At 49.2% G+C, this 18,128-nt stretch overlaps 1 protein-coding gene across 5 annotated transcripts in view; it reads left to right on the forward strand.

The window, feature by feature from the left end:
• RUSC1 (RUN and SH3 domain containing 1) overlaps positions 1-17,826 on the forward strand; it is a 32,621-nt gene extending 14,795 nt beyond the window's left edge. For 3 of the 5 annotated variants that reach the window (XM_083418467.1, XM_083418470.1, XM_083418468.1), the window contains 8 exons: positions 2,898-2,996; positions 5,844-5,920; positions 7,757-7,931; positions 9,848-9,953; positions 11,910-11,956; positions 13,701-14,568; positions 15,486-15,617; positions 16,823-17,826. In XM_083418467.1, coding sequence (XP_083274593.1) covers positions 2,898-2,996; positions 5,844-5,920; positions 7,757-7,931; positions 9,848-9,953; positions 11,910-11,956; positions 13,701-14,568; positions 15,486-15,617; positions 16,823-16,991 — 1,673 coding nt within the window. In that variant the 3' untranslated portion in view covers positions 16,992-17,826. The remainder of the gene's footprint in view (positions 1-2,897; positions 2,997-5,843; positions 5,921-7,756; positions 7,932-9,847; positions 9,954-11,909; positions 11,957-13,700; positions 14,569-15,485; positions 15,618-16,822) is intronic. The other 2 variants (XM_083418469.1, XM_083418471.1) reach the window with 2 other exon arrangements.
• The last annotated feature ends 302 nt before the right edge of the window (positions 17,827-18,128 follow it).

The following is an 18,128-nucleotide window of genomic DNA, read 5'->3' on the forward strand; positions in this document are numbered from 1 at the left end:
TCATCCAATCAGGTTCTTGTGGGTACGGCTATTCCTGCCCTTGGGCATCAGGTGTGTGCAACTGGACGGGGGACTTGAGGTCCTCTAGACCAGTGGTTCTCAAACTTTTTTGTGCCACCGTCCCCCTCGGTTCTATAAACTCAGCTCCAGTGGTTCCCCCCCCCCCATCTCTAAAAAGCATTACGCAGAAATGCGGTTTGCATGGCCCGCTAAGGGGGTAATAACACAGTGAAATTCAAAACAGTAACAATCAATTGCACATTCATTCAGAATGTCGTTTAGTGGTGTCCGACTCTTTGTGACCCCATGGACCAGAGCACGCCAGGCACTCCTGTCTTCCACTGCCTCCTGCAGCTTGGTCAGACTCATGTTTGTAGCTTCGAGAACACTATCCAACCATCTCGTCTATTCAGAATAGAATGAAAACTATTTGCAGCCAGCGACTGTTTTAAGGGATATGTGTGCCATTGCGCACATGCGCATTGCGCTGAACCCAGAAGTGCCCTGAAAACATCGTAAAAAGGGATGGAACAGGACGGGGGGGGGGGGCAGAACAGGGCAGGGTGGCCCCGGTGACCTGCATGGGGGGTCCAGAACATAGCAAATTGGTCTCTGTCTTTAGATTAATTAAAGCAACTAAATAGATGAACTTCATCCAGTGATACCAGCTTTTCGAAATCTGATCATCATTTACATCTCCCTCTTGCCTCTTAGCATTCACCCCACAAGTAATGCCACTGCCCCCCAAGAGGTGGTACCAGCCACATTGGGAACCAATGCTCTCTAGACTCTCTTATTATTGATCACTGCAACCCGCTCTGGGAGGTGTTTTGGGGCTGAAGAGCTGGGTAAAAAATGCTTTCGACAAATAACTTGGTTGGACTCCAGCTCCCATCAGCCCCAGCCAGTGTAAACAATGGCCAGGGATGATGGGAGTTGTAGTCCAGCAACATCTGGAGGTTTCCCCCACCTGTGCTAGAAAAAGAATTAACCACCCTGAGAGGAGGCTAATAGTCGCGTGTTTCTGATCATCTCCAGTCCAGACTGGTTGCCTAAGTCAGGATATATACCTTGCCAGGAAAATACAGGGGGAGAGCTCCTTCAAGGAGGGTGCAATTCAAAGAGCTATAGAGGGACCACTAAAGTTCATCCTCCTGCTGATGGGAAACCGTATCTGCATGCCTCCTGCCCACAGCTTCATTGGCGCATATACAGTGTGTCTGTGTACATATACATATACATATACATATACATACATATATACATACACTATATACCGTGTTTTTTGCTCTATAAGACTCACTTTTTCCTTCCAAAAAAGTAAGGGGAAATGTGTGTGCGTCTTATAGAGCGAATGCAGGCTGCGCAGCTATCCCAGAAGCCAGAACAGCAAGAGGGATTGCTGCTTTCACTGCACAGCAATCCCTTTTGCTGTTCTGGCTTCTGAGATTCAGAATATTTTTTTTGTTTTGTTTTCCTCCTCCAAAAACTAGGTGCGTCTTGTGGTCTGGTGCGTCTTATAGAGCGAAAAATATGGTGTGTGTGTGTGTGTGTGTATATATATGTATATATTGTTGGGGAAACTAAATGTATATATTGTGTGTGTGTGTGTGTGTGTGTGTGTGTGTATATATATATATATATATATATATATATATATTGTTGGGGAAACTAAATGAAACCATTCACATTCTGCTTTGTGTGTTGATGTTTTCTTCATCTTTGAAAGTACAGTGTGTTCTATATCGTAGCACCGCAGCTTGCCACATTCTGAATGTTGATTTTTCCCTCTCTCTTTTTGATGTGGATAACTTGAATGGACTCAAACTGAGAACTGAACTAGTTTGTTTTGTAAAAGGATGAACCTGAACAGGGATGCAGTTCCTTTTTGTGTGTGTGTGTGGGACATCTTCAACTAGAACAAGTTCATTTAATAATAATCATAAAACCTTTCTGAGCTCTGGCTTTAAGTGGCATTCCACAAGGGCCTGGTGGCGAAATGATTTAGGTATCTTGCTTTTGGGGGGAGCAGGGAGATGTGTTGGAAAGGAAGAGGGACGAGAGGGGAACACACATCTGGCTGAGTAAGGTGGATCCCTCCTTGTTGTCATGCCAAAGCACGATCTCTCAAATCATCTGTAGAAGCAACCCTCTTGCTCCCCAACATCTGAGAGCCAGGTCTGGTCTGCAAGCACCAAGCTGGGTTCGATGGGTGCGCTGAGGCTGTTCCATCACTGAAAGGTTCCCTTGGTCCACATATTCATAGAATTATAGAGTTGGAAGGGACCACAAGGGATGTGGACTCCCATCCCCTGCAATGCAGGAATCTTTTGCCCAGCGTGGGGCTTCAGCTCATGTCCTTGAGACTCATGCTGCACCAGTTGAACTGTCCCAGGTGTATATCATCTCTGACCCTCCTGGCTGGGGCTGATGGGAGCTGGATCCCAGCAATACCTGGAGGGGCACAGGATCTTCATCTCAGCTGAGATCCAGGACCTGCACATCTCCCTTTCCCAAAGGGAAGTTTTTAATGTTTGATGTCTTGTCATGTGTTTAATATTCTATTGGGAGCCGCCCAGAATGGCTGGGGAAACCTTGCCAGATGGGCAGGGTACAAATAAATTATTATTATTATAATTATAATTATTATTAGGGTTTAGGTGTTCTAATTCAGGCCATGACTGTCTGAATCTGCTCAACACTTCATTCCCTCTCTCTCTCTCTCTCTCTCTCTGTGTGTGTTTTAAAAAAAAGATTTCTTTTTCTTCATTTCACTTTGTGAGGGCTTGGCTAATAACTGGAATAAAAAAAAAAAATCCTGGCATCCACAGAGAAGCTAGATAGCTTCTTCTCCTCCATATGTTGACTTCCCTTCTTTCTGTCCCATCTTCTTCCAGTCAGACATTCCCAGTCCTTTGGTGGGGTCCCAAATAACAGCCATCTGTGGGGGGCCGATGCTGATCGAGTCTGTGCCCAACTTCGAGAAGAAAAGAAAGGTACAATCTTAAAACACATTATCTATCTATTTATCCATCTATCTATCACTATTGATCATCAATAATTGTTGATCACGATTGGTTATTAATTCTTATTTTTCATTGTTGACAATACTGAGCTTACTGCTTGCGACGTGCTAGGAAACGTCTAGCCTCATGGTGTTAACAAATTAGACAAAAGTGTTCAACTTTAGAGGTTGGGGTGGGGGACATGTTAGGAGAGGAAGGAGGAAAACACGGGCGAGGGGGGAGAGATGCAAAGAGCCACCCAAACACCTTCAATATCTGGGAACTCTTCTCAACTCCTATTCAGGCCTTGTTCGTTCCCATGGCAACCCATGCCTCTCCTGGCACCTTTAATTCTTGAAAACCTGAAGGGAGGCCAAAGAGATGAGGATTTCCATGGAAACGTGTTGTATTCACAGGAAACCCCAGGAAGATTTGAAAAGAAAGAGTATCAGGGAGGGTCTGCCACCTCCTTTTCCGTCTGCACCCCCATGGGCATCCAATGGAGAGGGGGGCAAACATATGATACTTAATTTCCAGATCCCCAGCTTTCATTTAAAAGAGAAAGAAAGTGAGGCCCCAGTCGCACTATACATTCAAATCTCAGCAATACCACTTTAAATAGTCATGGCTTCCCCCAAAGAATTCTGGGAGATACTGTTTGTTAAAGGCCCTGAGAGCGGTTAGGAGACCCCTTCCTCCCCTTCCTTCTTCTCACAGAGCTACAAGTTGTTTAACAACCAATTCCTTTCCCTAGGAAACTTTGGGAATTGTCGCTCTAGGAGGGGAAAGGGGGCCTCCTCACAACTTTCAGCCCCCATAACAAACTACAGTTCCCAGGATTCCTTGGGGGAAGCCGCAGCTGCTTAGAGTGGTATAATAGCGCTTTGGGTGTTTTTGTTGCTGGCATCTGTCTGTCTCGAGAGACAAAGGAGTGTGCCTCTGGGGGTGGCGTCAAACCGCTGTAGAATCGCAGCTCCTGCTGTGGCCGCAGAGTCTGGGAAATCGTAACTGCTGCCTCCCATGTTGTTTTTGCCCCGTTAGTGGCAACCAAAGTGACCTTTCTGGGGTGCAAGGCTGGGGCCCCTTTTCAGCCTCGCTGATATGATCCAAAGGAAAGCAGAGCAATACGTTTTGTCACCAGCTTGGCTGCAGCAGTTGCTGGAGGTGTACAAGGCACCATCCAACCTCCTTAAAGACTCCCACTCCTGATTTGTGTAGTGCTTTGAATGTATAGCTCAGATGATGATGATGATAATGATGAATTAAATGCAGTGCTTTTTTCCTGGGGGGACGCAGGAGTACACATACCCCTAAACATTTTGTGAATCTAGGTTTGGCCTCATTGAGGGCAAGTATTTCAATATGAGAAGGAAAATGAGAGTACCCCTAAACATTTGTTTTAGGGGGAAAAGCACTGATTAAATGTGTATATCACATCCAAAGACCACAGGGCAGTTCACAACATAAAAATACAAAACGAGAACACAAAATACATAATAAAAGCAAACTGACAATTTTATCAGCCAGAGGCCTGGCTATAGAGGAACATTTTTGCCTGGCACCTAAATATATAATATATAAGGATGGTGCTAGTATTTCAGCAGGAAGCTATGACATGTGTACTGTATACTGTAGTGGTATCTTGGTTTTTTAATGTAATCTGTTCCGGAAGACCGTTCAAGTTCCGAAAGGCTCAAAAACTGAAAACTCAGTACGGAAGCCTCAATACGGAAAACTCAATATGGAAGCTGTGTTTTTGGTTCGACTTCTGAGGTGCGTTTGAAAACAGAAGCATTTTCTTCCGGGTTTACGGCATTCGAAAACTGAAATGTTCGTCAACGGAGACATTTGAAAACCTAGGTACCACTGTAATTGGAAAAGAAGCGGGCAGTCTGCCCCGATATTGTTTGCAGGTGCAAGCAGCATGATTGCTCGCAACTGCCCCGATACCACCATAAGCCTAAATCATAGCCAGAAAGGACTTAATAATAATAATAACAATAATAAAATTTTATTTATATCCCGCCCTCCCCAGCCGAAGCCGGGCTCAGAGCGGCTAACAACAATAAAAGTAAAACAGTTTACATAAAATCACAATCCATTAATTGACATGCATTCTAAAATCCATTCATTCTAAAATCAATTCAAAATCAAAACTTCTGGATGGCAACCCCCGAAGCGCAAGTACATATTTTTTATGTACGCCACAACAGCAGCAAGAATACTTATTGCAAAGTATTGGAAGACACAAGAATTACCCACGCTGGAGGAATGGCAGATGAAAGTCATGGACTATATGGAATCCGCAGAAATGACTGGCAGAATCAGAGACCAGGGAGAAGAGACGGTGGAGGAAGATTGGAAGAAATTTAAAGACTATTTACAGAAACACTACAAGATTAAGGAATGTTAAAATAACATCAGATTGAATGTATAAGGTTATTGGAGTAAAATTTTAAGGATCAGAAGACCCAACATCTTAAGTTCTAAGCATTGAATAAGCTATATTAAGACATTCAAATCAGAAAGGAGGTTAATTATGACAGAGGGAAGGGATTTGTTGTTTAATTGTATGAATTGGAATACAGGGAAGGGAGACTCGGGGAAGTCAGAGAAACAAGTTAATGCAAGATCAATATGAAGATAAGATTGTTTTTATTTCTGTTGTTTGTAGTATGTTATGTTTGTGTAATTCTGTATGTTTTTGGTGTATTGTTCGTTGCTTTTGTTTTGCTTTGTCGTCTTTTATGCAAAATCGAATAAAATATTTATAATAAACAAAAAACAAAAAAAAAACAATGCCCGGTAATCCTCTCTCTTCTCTTCGCTTTCCTCCAGCTTTGCTCGTGGCAGTCAGTGCCTCCGTGGACAAGATCGTCGCTCATTTCAGCACAGCCCGGAACCTCGTTCAGAAGGTTTGTTTTGACGTTACATTTTATGAAGCCGGCAGCTGGTGCCCCATTGTGGGTGGTGGGGCGGAAGGCAGGGAGCCCAGGCAGCATCAGAGCCAATGATGGGCAGTCCCCGCTCCTTGTTGGTCCCCCCCCCATCTTTCTCCACACCCCCAGCTGATTTCTGTAAGGGCAACACTGAGACTGAAGAGGAGGAAGCTGAGAGCTGGGGCGACCCCTTGGTCTGGCTGTAAGAAAAGAGGGCAGGAAGGTGGGGGCTGGCTGAACGCAGACCGAGCGTTGGCCGGCCGCTGCCCCATTTGCCCTAACAAACTAGCTTCCACTAATTTTATATCCCCCCCCCTTTCCTCCAATAAGCTAAAGGCAGCATAGATAGGGCTCTTGCTCCTCTGCCACTACCCTTGCAGCTGGTTGCGGGTTCAGATTCTGCAGTGGAAGAGAGACACACCCTGCATTTATTACCCCCCCTTTCCTCCGAAGAGTTCAAAGGGGCCTAGTGGTTCTTTTCCCCCCCCACAACAACCCTGTGAGGTAGGCTAAGAGGCAGCGACTGCCCCAAGGTGATCTGGCAGCAGACTGGGGATTTGAACCCCGGTGTCAGGAGCGAGCCAGCAGTAAATCGCACTGAGCTAGTTGGAGTTAAATGTGTCTTAGCAAAAACACAATCTACATAGGGGTGTCAGGCCTAATGTGGACAGCAACATCTCCAGCAGGCCTTGCCCCCATGGAGCAGTTGAAGAGACTGAAGGTCTTGTCTTCCTGCTGCTGTCTAAGTACCTTCCTCTCCAAGGTTTCCCCCAAGCAATCTGAGACTGTACCTGCATGATGCTAATTTCTCCTTGCCCCTCTTCCTGGTGTCTTGCCTAGTTTTGGGAGACTGGGGGTGGAGGGGAGCTTCTCGCAGCAGGAGGGAGAGACACCCGTGACTCTTCGCCAGCCAGATCCTCTCTGCTCCTTGGTCTCCCTCCACCCTTCTTCAGCTTCTGCATCTGATTCTGGGCTGCTTTCTGCCACAGACTCTCCCCACTCACTAAGCCCTGTTGCCTTCAGTTTCCAACACCTCCTGTTCTCCTTCTGACCACTCATCGTTGTCCCACCACCACTCCCCGGGCTCTGAGCCTTCTTCCCCTGGGGGTTCCCCAGCTGCTTCCTCCCACCATTCCTCTGCGCCCCAACCAGTCCACGACACCTGGTTCCTCCTGGTCCCTGGCACTCTCACCGCTATGCCACACTGACACAGAGATACAAAAGTGGTTTTGACAATGCAGAATTAGATAAGGTGGCAGAAAGGATCTGAACCCTGCGGGACCAGAGATTCTTAGAGGACTGGAGTAAATATCTGAACAATTTGAAAAGCAATTGTAATAAACAGATTACGCTAGTAGGACTGCAAGAAGATTTGTAAGAAGGGCTGTGCGAAATATTGCAATGAAGACTATGAAGAGAGTTATAAGGATGATTAAAAGTAATAGAGAAATTAAGAAATGTAGACAAAGTGATAAAGATTGAAAAATCTTCAGATGTGGCCAATGGAAGTCCAAAATATTGTATAAGATAATATGTTAAATGATTGTTGGGAATGGTATGTTAAAAAGCTAATAAAAATATATATTAAAAAAGAGAGAGATAAAAAGTGGGTGTTTGGGGAGCGTATGAAAGGCTTCCTGGCAAGGAGCTGCAATAGGAGCAGCCCTCTGCGCTTACGAGTGTCGGGTGGGTGCAGGGAGGCTAATTAGAAAGTGCTAATTACCAATTTGCAAGGGGAGGGGGGGCGGCTTTGGTTGTTTTCTGTCCCCAGCCTGCCAGCAGCTGACACCCAGCCGTTTCCCTCCTGCGCAGACCCAGCTGGGAGACAGCCGCCTCAGCCCAGACATCGGCTACGTGGTCCTGACCACTCTGTGCCCTGCCCTGCGAGCCCTGGTGGGCGACGGCCTGAAGCCCTTTCAGAAAGATGTCATCACGGGCCAGAGACCGAGTTCCCCGTGGAGCGTTGTGGAAGCCTCAGCCAAGCCAGGTAGGAAGGAGGCCTCAGATAGGCAGGAGGTGGGTTTGTTTGGTGGTCGTTTTCCTTGCCAAAAATCTTGATTCTGCAGCCCTAAAGGCCACATGTTGCAGAGCTTCCTGGTTAAAGCCGGTAGGATAAATCTGCTTATTTTGCGTAATTGGTTGGTTGTTAGTTTTCTCATGTCGCTAATATTGTTTTGTGGCTTGTGAGTGCTATGGTAGTGATTTGTGAATCTTTTGCTGTGGTTGTGCCGTTTAGCTAATAATAATAATAATAATAATAATAATAATAATATATGTATCCCCCGCCCTCCCCAGCCGAAGCCAGGCTCAGAGCGGCTAACAACAATATAAGGAACACAACATTCTAAAATCAATTCATTTTAAAATCAATTCCAAATCAAATTCATGGCAACCATTGGGCTAGAGTTCTGTGAGGATTACCAAAGGACTGCGCCTTGGCCAAAGGCCTGGTGGAACAGCTCTGTCTTGCAGGCCCTGTGGAAAGATGTCAAGTCCTGCAGGACCCTAGTCTCTTGTGACAGAGCGTTCCACCAGATTGGAGCCACAGCCAAAAAAGCCCCGGCCCTGGTCCAGGCCAGCCTAACCTCCCTGTGGCCTGGGACCTCCAGGATGTTTTTGTATGAAGACCGTAAGGTCCTCTGTGGGACATACCAGGAGAGGTGGTCCCGTAGGTACGAGGGTCCTAGGCCGTATAGGGCTTTAAAGGTTAAAACCAGCACCTTAAACCTGATCCTGTACTCCACCGGGATCCAGTGCAGCTGGTATAGCACTGGGTGAATGTGATCCTGCAGCGAGGACCCTGTAAGGAGTCTCGCTGCGGCATTCTGCACCCGCTGGAGTTTCCGGGTCAGTCTCAAGGGCAGCCCCATGTAGAGCGAGTTACAAGAATCAAGTCTGGAGGTGACCGTCGCGTGGCTCTTTTCAGTTCTTTCATTTAGCGATTTATAGAAGGTGGTTGTTTTATTGCTGATATGTTGAGTTGGAAGGGACCCTGTGGATCATCTAGTCCACCTCCCTGCAATGCAGGAATATGCAGCTGCCCGTTATGGGGATTGAACCTGCCACCTTGCCATTACCAGCACCACGCTCTAACCAACTGAGCTATCGTTTTACAGATGATTCATTCATTGTTCTAGACGATTTGTGTTATAATTGTGATGTTCTGTTATGCTATTGTTATATCTTGTTTGTGATCCGGTTTGTGACTCGTGGGAGTGAAAAGCAGCATAGAAATGGATGAATGAATGAATGAATGTGTTATAAAAATTTTAAGGAATGAATGAATGAATGAATGAATGGGTTCTTCTGGCCCAGGGGACAGGATGAAAAGTGATGTTGCACACTTAAGTTCAACCACCCCACCTAAGCAGCCTTAAGGACCATATAGCTTACTCTTCGTACACATTTGAATCTTCTGAAATTTATGTTTTATTTCCTTATTCATTTATTTTTATGTGTTTTTATACAGCTGCTTTCCTGGTTTCTTCGGGTGGCATTCTTGTTTCCCCGCTGTGCCGTGTGTTTGTTTCAAGCTGCACACCGCTCAGATGTTTTTCGAGACGTCAAGCGGTGGAGAAATGCTTTTAAGTAAATAGAAGAAAGCACGCTGCAATTAAAACAGTGAAAGCAGGAGGTTCATGTCAGGAGATCGGAGTGTGTGTGCGTGCGCGCTTGTCTAAACAGGTGGTGTCTTCGAGAACCAGCAAAATAATAGAAATGGGAGATTGAGGGAGGCTCTTTCTGGCTAGGTGCACTCCTGGTCCATAAGGATTTTGTGAGCTCTCGTATTTGGGGCAGTCGTGGCTTGCTCATTCATTCCTGTGGGTCTTTTGGGGCGGGGAGCTGGGATGTGGCACTAAGTGAAGGCATCTGCTGGTGTTTCTCCATGTGCTTCTCGCCCAGGCCCCCACGCTCGGTCACTGAACGCCTTGTACTGGCGGGTATCGCGCTTGGCTCCCCTTCGCAGCAACCAGCAGCGCTTCCACGCTTTCATCCTGGGCCTCCTGAAGTGAGTAGAAGACATTGGGTGGAGGGGGGGGGGGTTGTTGTAACTCATTTGCCTTACATGCAGGAGGTTCCCGCATGTTCAGTCCCCAATGGCATCTCCAGGTCGGGCTGGGAATGTCCCCTGCCTGAAACCCTGGAGAGCTGCTGCCAGTCAGTGTGGACAATATTGACCAAGCATATCACACGGTGCAAGGCAACTTAAATCTTCTTCTTTCTTTTTTTTAAAGAATAATATTTATTATGTTTTCCATTTTAACAAGCCAATAAAAGCCACTTTGGAAACATTCCAAATTATAATGCAATCAAACAGTCCAAATTTTATGCCAAATTATAACGTGGGTGGCGCTGTGGGTTAAACCACAGAGCCTAGGACTTGCCGATCAGAAGGTCTGCAGTTCGAATCCCCGCGACGGGGTGAGCTCCCGTTGCTCGGTCCCTGCTCCTGCCAACCTAGCAGTTCGAAAGCACGTCAAAGTGCAAGTAGATAAATAGGTACCGCTCTGGCGGGAAGGTAAACGGCGTTTCCGTGTGCTGGTCTGGTTCACCACATGACCCGGAAGCTGTATGCCGGCTCCCTCGGCCAATAAAGCGAGATGAGCGCCACAACCCCAGAGTTGTCCGCGATTGGACCTAATGGTCAGGGGTCCCTTTATCTTTACTTTTTTATAAATCTTTGGTTGACTCCCCATGCTCTGAAGTTCGGGGAATGATGATCTCACATTGTGCTGCATTCCTTAATTCATCCAGGTAATTCCAACGAAACATTCCAGTGTCGATCCTTCATTTATATTTAACAGCCTCTGAATTTGTCCAGCAGGCGGATTCGTCCTGCAAGGCAACTTAAATCAGCCCTTTACTCAAATCCATGAGGACTAGGGTCTTGCTTTCTTTTTAGGGCCAAGGCCCATAGCGCAGTGATGGAGCATTTCCTTTGCATGCCCAAAGGTCTCAGCTGCAACCTTTGCAACCTCCCTGAGGGGGGAAGGATCCCTACCCGAAACCCTGGAGAGCTGTTGCCGGTCAGTATTGAGCCAGGTAGACCCAAAGGTCTGATTCTACAAGGCAGCTTTCAGGCATTGCTACGTTTGATGCTAAAACCCTTTGTCTTGGCTTGTTCGTCCGTAGCATGATGTCCCAAACACATCACTGAGACTGGAGGCAAGTCTCCCTTCAGTAGAAGTACGGACTTGGCAAAGAACTCTTAACTTCTGGCTCCGCCTAAACTCAAATCCCCCCCGGTTTACTATCCCTAGTACTTCAAGACTCCCATAAAAGTGCCTGGCTTAAAACTGTCTATCAAAAACTTCACTCTTGTGGCCTATCCCCCCAACACCTACTCACTATGGGCCCTACTAAAGCAAACAGTCTAATTGGTCAACGTCTAAAAGACATTGAGCATCAGAACAACCTGGCCACTATAAGGAAATTCTGCCCTTGGTATGTTCATTTTCCACCTCTCCATTTTGATTCTCTGGCTCCATATCTGCACAAACTTATTATCCCAAAATACAGACGTGCTTTTACACTTGCAAGACTGGATGTTTTGCCATCTGCGGTACTTGAGGGTCGATTCCAAAAGATCCCGCCTGAGGAACTCCTTTGCCCCTGTGGAGATGGTAGCACTGAAACAGCGGCACACGTCCTCCTGTCCTGTACTCTCTACAAAGACCTGAGGAACCAGATCATCACCCCACTCGTACTAACCATCCCAGGGCGCTCGACCACTGCCACAATGTCCTTTCTTCTATCAGATCAAAATGAGCAGATAACAGCAAAGGTTGCTAGGTTCATAGCAGGGGCAATCAGAATAAGGGCCACTAACTGACTGCTAGTTCAGGACTTTAAATTGTGCTCTTATATCACATTTCCTTTTCTGCGTATACTGTAATGTTTTACTGTTGCTATGGCCATTGGCTAATGCGAATAAAGTTTTATCTCATCTATCTTATCTCCGTAGCATGAAGCAGTTGGAGCAGTGGTTTGCCAACCTGCAGCGGAACTCAGGTAAATTTGGGGCACCCCACGTTTTTTTATTAGCACCTCCACGACGTACTGATATTAGGCAAGTGCCTGTGCATTACTCTTTTTGGTACCTGCTAAAACCCTTTTTTGTTTAAGCACGCCTACCATAGAATCATAGAGTTGGAAGGGACCCCGAGGTCATCTAGTCCAACCCCCCCTGGAATGCAGGAATCTTAACCCAGGCACGTATTTTAATATAAGCTTTTATATTTGGAACTGCAGGGGGCAGGGAGAGGGAATTCTGGTTTTTTTATATCTTTAAATTTTTTAGGTTCACTTGTGGGGGGGTTTAAATACACAAGAATTAGAAACTTGGTGGTGGTGGTTCTTTTAAAAAGTGAAAATGGAAGATTAATTCTGCTCCCTGGTGTCACACCCTCTACCTTCTCCCCCACCCAGTGCTCCTGGAAAATCACAGAATTGTACATTTGGAAGGGACCCCAAGAATCACCTAGTCCAACTCCCTGCATGGCCAGCCCTTCTCAAACTGGGGTCCCCAACTGCGGTTGGACTACAACTCCCATCATCCCTGACCACTGGTCCTGGTAGCCGGGGATGCTGGGAGTTGTGTGGCGAGTTCCCACCTCCCACCAGTAGGAAATATCGACACGTGACACAAGTATTTAGGTTAATGGGCTAAAATAGGCCACAGCTTTATTGGTTATAGGTAAAGAGCGGTATTGGCTTAGGCATTGGTCCTAACCAGCTCTCCGGCTTCAGCCTGTTTGCTTGAAGACCGGGAAGGGTTAACACCAGCAGGGGGAGCCCTGCTGATGCACATCAACTAGGGACTCCCCTGGGGTCACCCTCGGGGGGTGCGCTTTAGGCCCTGACCTCCATAGGCTTCGGACGAGGCCACGCCCCCCGGAATCCTTTACCAGACTACCCTTCAATATTTGGGGGAGGTGATGGCACTCCTCCCCCCCAACACATCTACATAACAATACCCCTACCAATGCCTAGCCGCCAAAACCAAGGAAGTTGTGACGATTTGCTACGAGGTAGGCGAAAAACCTACCTACCTACCTGGGACGCGGGTGGCGCTGTGGGTAAAAGCCTCAGCACCTAGGGCTTGCCGATCAAAAGGTCAGCGGTTCGAATCTCCGTGGCGGGGTGCGCTCCCGTTGTTTGGTCCCAGCGCTTGCCAACCTAGCAGTTCGAAAGCACTCCCGGGTGCAAGTAGATAAATAGATAAGTAGATAAATAGCGACCGCTTACTAGCGGGAAGGTAAACGGCGTTTCCGTGTGCGGCTCTGGATCGCCAGAGCAGCGATGTCACGCTGGCCACGTGACCCGGAAGTGTCTCTGGACAGCGCTGGCCCCCGGCCTCTTGAGTGAGATGGGCGCACAACCCTAGAGTCTGTCAAGACTGGCCCGTACGGGCAGGGGTACCTTTACCTTTACCTTTACCTTTAGGCGAAAAACCAAATGGCCAGTGCCAGTTTGCCAAGTGGAAAAAATTCCTACCAGGCCCCTTAACGGCAACCAACTGAGCTCCAGAGCAAGGTCAGAAAGGAAACCTTGAAGGGCAGGCGGGCGGGAAACCTAAAAAGCTGAGCGGCCAAAGAGGGAGATCCCGGGCTGCGCTGCGCGGGTGTTGGGGCCATGAGCCCGCAACACCACCTCCTCCTGAGGTCAGAAGTGGCTTTGTAATCCAACAGCAAAGTTGAGACAGACTTAGAAGGATGCGTTTCTGACCTGTTCATGCCGTCTCCCAACCCCACAGAGCTGATTTCGGCGCTGTACTTGCCCACCGCCTTCCTGGTACTCAGCCAAGGCTTCTGCCGCCGCTGGGCCGACGAGCTGCTCCTGCTTCTCCAACCGCTCTCCATGCTGACCTTCCAGCTGGACCTCCTCTTCGAGCACCAGCACCTACCGCTCGACGTCCGGCCGCCACCCCGGCGTCCCACCCCACCGACTGAGCTGCTGGCCGGTTCCCAGAAGGCTCGGGGAGGGAGCCGAGTCACTTTGCCCAAACACCCGCCTCCTCTCGCCGGCCTGGCGGAAGGGCCCGTGGCCCAATCCAGCCCGCTCCATGAGGCCCAGGCCGGGCCGCCTTTGCACCAGAGACTCCTGCGGTGGGGCGACCGGCTGAGCCACACCTTCCGAGCCGGCGAGGGAGCCCCCGAGGCAGGCGCTGAAGGGAGCTGCCAGGAGAGCGAGGAGAATAAGCAGAGTTGGTGGGAGCAGCTGAGCCGGGCCTCGGGGGTCTACTGCGAGCCCCCGAAGCAGGAGGGCTTCCCTCACACCCACTGGACCAAGCTGAGGGCAGCTCTGGGAGAAGCTGTGGAGGCGGCCCGCAGCGGGGCTGGAGAAGCCAGCGTGAGCCCCCACGTGCTGCCCCAAGCGCCCAGCCCCAGAGGAAGCAGCTCAGCAGAGAACCCAAGGCAGGCACCCGCTGTCTGCGAAGAAGGCAACTCACCCGTAGGGGAGGCTGCAGGGAAGCCAGAGGCCACCTGCTTGCCTGATGCCCAGGAGGCAGCCGAAAAGCTTGAGGGCACTGGAACTGCAAAGGGAAACTGGCTAGGGTGGCTCTTCGGAGCAGCTGCTCCAGGAGGCGCCAACGAGGCCGATTCTCACCTGTCGAAATCCAGGTAAGTGGATTGCCAGCGGGGGAACCTGAAGCCCATAGCTCTCAACCTTCCCTTTTTTTGCGGGAAATTCCCTTATTCCAGAGCCGCTTCCCGCTGCTATCCCGGATTGTTAGATATCCCGTAGACTGTCCCCGGGACAGGTGAGGCTGCTGATCCCTTATTTTCGAGGCTGCTGATCCCTTATTTTCAAATCTGAAAGTTGACAGCTATGCCTGAAGCCAGCAGGCCAAATGCGGCCCTATGAGCCTTTCTATGTGGCCCTTGGAACTATCCCTCAGCCCACACCCCTTCTTCCAGGGCACACCCCTCACCAGCCCTGCTTCCCACCCTCCTAGAGCATTTTCGCCTGTCTGAAATTGGGATCCCTTGAGAACTAACCTCCCATACAAAGGAAATATTTACATCAGTTTCTCCACCCACTTTGGCCTCTGGCCCCACCCACTACTTTCATGCGGCCCCTGGAAGGTTGCCCTCAGAAGGGAATGTGGCCCTCAAGCTGGAAAAAGCTTCTCTGCCCCTGAGTTTAAAGCGATCTGGTCAGAAGTAGCAGCTCCCTAGGAAATATATTAGGCAAGTTATTCCCGCCATCTCCCGCTTGCGAACTTGGTCCTTGCCAGCAGTCAGAATTAGCCAAGTAAGGACAGACTTGTGCCCTGAAAGGCAGCATGGTTCTCCCTAATTTTTCCCAGCGAACTCCTGGTTTGCAGGAAGGGACAAAGACACCGCTCTGCCTGAAAAACTGGGATTCGAACCCAAGCCTTCTAGACTCAAAGGTTAGGACTGTGCCCTGCCTAATACTCCAACCAAGTGCCCAACTTTCAGGCAGTATTTCCTAAATGTCTCTAATTAAAATTGTACCCCCAACAGCAAAAAAGTGGGTTTTTCTCATGTCAGGTATATTCTCTTTCCTATCCAAGCAGACGCCCGTCAAGCTGGTTGCCGCCCACCATGAATATCCTGGCTCTGGTGATGAAGGGGGCACCGGCCGAGAAGAGCTGGCCAGAGGAATCGTGGGAAGACGTCCCACCAAGCCCACAACAGCCATACAGGTGAGCCATCCTCTCTCCGTGCCCAGGGCTGCAACAAAGTGTTGCAGCGTGAAGTGCTTCTGCTGGGGGTTTCAGGCACGCCACTCTATTACCCCTCCCACTCTGGGTTTTCCACCAGTCCGCCCCTCAGTCTATAGTCTGTGCCCACTGAGCATGCTCGGTACTCCTTGGGCTAGGAAGAGGGAGAAGTGTCCTCCTTCGGATTTTCCTTTCCCTTCCTAAACATTTCTTGGTGCTTCTGCAAAGACTTTGGTGTGGTAGAGCATGAGACTCTTGATCTCGGGGTCGTGGGTTCGAGCCCCACGTTGGGCAAAAGTTTCCTGCATTGCAGGGGGTTGGACTGGATGACCCTCGGGGTCCCTTCCAACTCTAGATTCCCTGAATCTGCCAATTCTTCTGAGAGGCCATATTGGGTACTTAAAGCAACAGTACTCACAGGGAGCTTGATGCATATCTAGTCAGACCATGGCCTCATCCAGTATACCTGAAGGAACATCTCCACCTCCATCGTTCTGCCTGGACACTGAGGTCCAGCGCTGAGGGCCTTCTGGCGATTCCCTCATTGCGAGAAGCCAAGTTACAGGGAACCAGGCAGAGGGCCTTCTCGGTAGTGGCACCCGCCCTGTGGAATGCCCTCCCACCAGATGTCAAAGAGAACAACAACTATCTGACTTTTAGAAGACATCTGAAGGCAGCCCTGTTTAGGGAAGCTTTTAATGTTTAATAGGTTATTGTATTTTAGTATTTTGTTGGAAGCCACTCAGAGTGGCTGGGGAAACCCAGCCAGATGGGCAGGGTATAAATTATTATTATTATTATTATTATTATTATTATTATTATTATTATTATTATTTATTGGCTACACGGGCTGGCAGTGACATTTCAGGGTTTCAGGCAGGCCTATCCGGAGGTGCCATTGGGGACTGAACCTTTTGCATGCAATGGTGGTGTTTCCTGTTCCTTCCCCTAGCAGCCTTTCTCAACCTCTGGGTCCCCAGATGTTGTTGAACATCTGCAACTCCCATCACCCCTAGTTAGCAAGGCCAGAGCTCAGGGATGATGGGAGTTGTAGTCCAACAACATCTGGGGGCCCACAGGTTGAGAACCGCTGCCTAGGGGATGTGAACTTTGAAAGGAGACCCGTCTGTGTTTTCGTCGTTTGTCGCCCCCCGCTCAGTCTGTGTCGTCCCTCTGACTCCATCCAGGGCCGTTCGCGCTCTCTGCGACCACGCCGGCAGCCGGGACGACCACCTCAGCTTCCGCAAAGGCGACGTCTTGCGGGTCCTGGACACGGTGGACGAAGACTGGATCCAGTGTTGCCACGGAGACCGCCGAGGCCTAGTCCCCGTCGGCTACACCTCTCTCATCCTGTGAACTGCGCAGGGAGATGGCAAGGTTGCGGCTGTTGTGGGGGGAAGTGGGGCACACTGGAGGATCACCCCACTCCTGCCCACACACAAACACACTTTATAAATGCACCCCTGAAGGAATTTCAACAAAATGACATGGACGCTAAGAAGCTGAGGGTGCCTAACCCCCCCACCGGATTGCACCCCCGTTATCCTCATGAGCCCCAAACCGATGTCTCTGTTCTTCCCCACTCCCCTCCGGCTGTGGGTGCAAATTCTGCCGCAGGGGGTTGGCAGGGCTCCCACCGCCTCACAATTTCCTTCTTTCGAATTCTTCTCCTGCCTCTTGACTGACTTGGCCAACTGCCCTTCTGCTCTTCCCACCCCCCGAATCACACATTTAACCGCTTGTGCTTGCTGCTTTCCACGATCGTGTAACACATACACACTGTCTGCCAAACTATGGTTCTCATTTGTATATTGCATATATCTGTGTAGATATACATATATATATATATATAATATTATATATTTCACCTTTCCTGCTGCTTTCGTCTTGCCGGCGATCCTCACGTCTCTCTCCCCTCCCCACCCTGAAGCGATGTCGATTGTAGAACTGGAGACTTGGAAGGGACCCCTGAGGGGCATCTAGACCAACCCCCTGCGGTATAGGTCACCAGCCAAGTGGATCGGGACCCGTCTGGAATGGCTGTCCCTACAGGGCCCCCTCTTGAACATCCACCCAGCCCCAAAACCACGGCAGAAAACCGGCTCCTGTCTGAAGACTGGCACCATCCAGGCTCTCTTAAGAGATTGTGCAGAAGGGAGGGAAATAAAGGTTGTGAGAAAAGACAAGCAAAGAGGCGTCACCGTGTGAGATTGAATTGCTGCAGGCTGCACGTCTCCAAAGGGTGCGGCGTGAGGAAGATTGGTTAGCAAGCGGGGGCCCCCAATGAAATGTTGCAGCCCTCTCGCAGGATACTCCATTCTACCCCCCACCCCCTTGCCATTGCTCCCAAGCCTGCACCAAGACATCTGGCATTCAACGAGGCTAAAGGATGCATGGGCGGTTAGTGTGGGTGAGGGTTGCAATTTTAATTTGCTGGGTGGGAGGAAAGGAATAGTGCGTCTAGCTGTCATCAGGAGGTCGGGCAACACTGAT

Source organism: Podarcis tiliguerta, assembly GCF_965153285.1.
Source record: "Podarcis tiliguerta genome assembly, chromosome: 16".
Classification (NCBI taxonomy): Eukaryota; Metazoa; Chordata; class Lepidosauria; order Squamata; family Lacertidae; genus Podarcis; species Podarcis tiliguerta.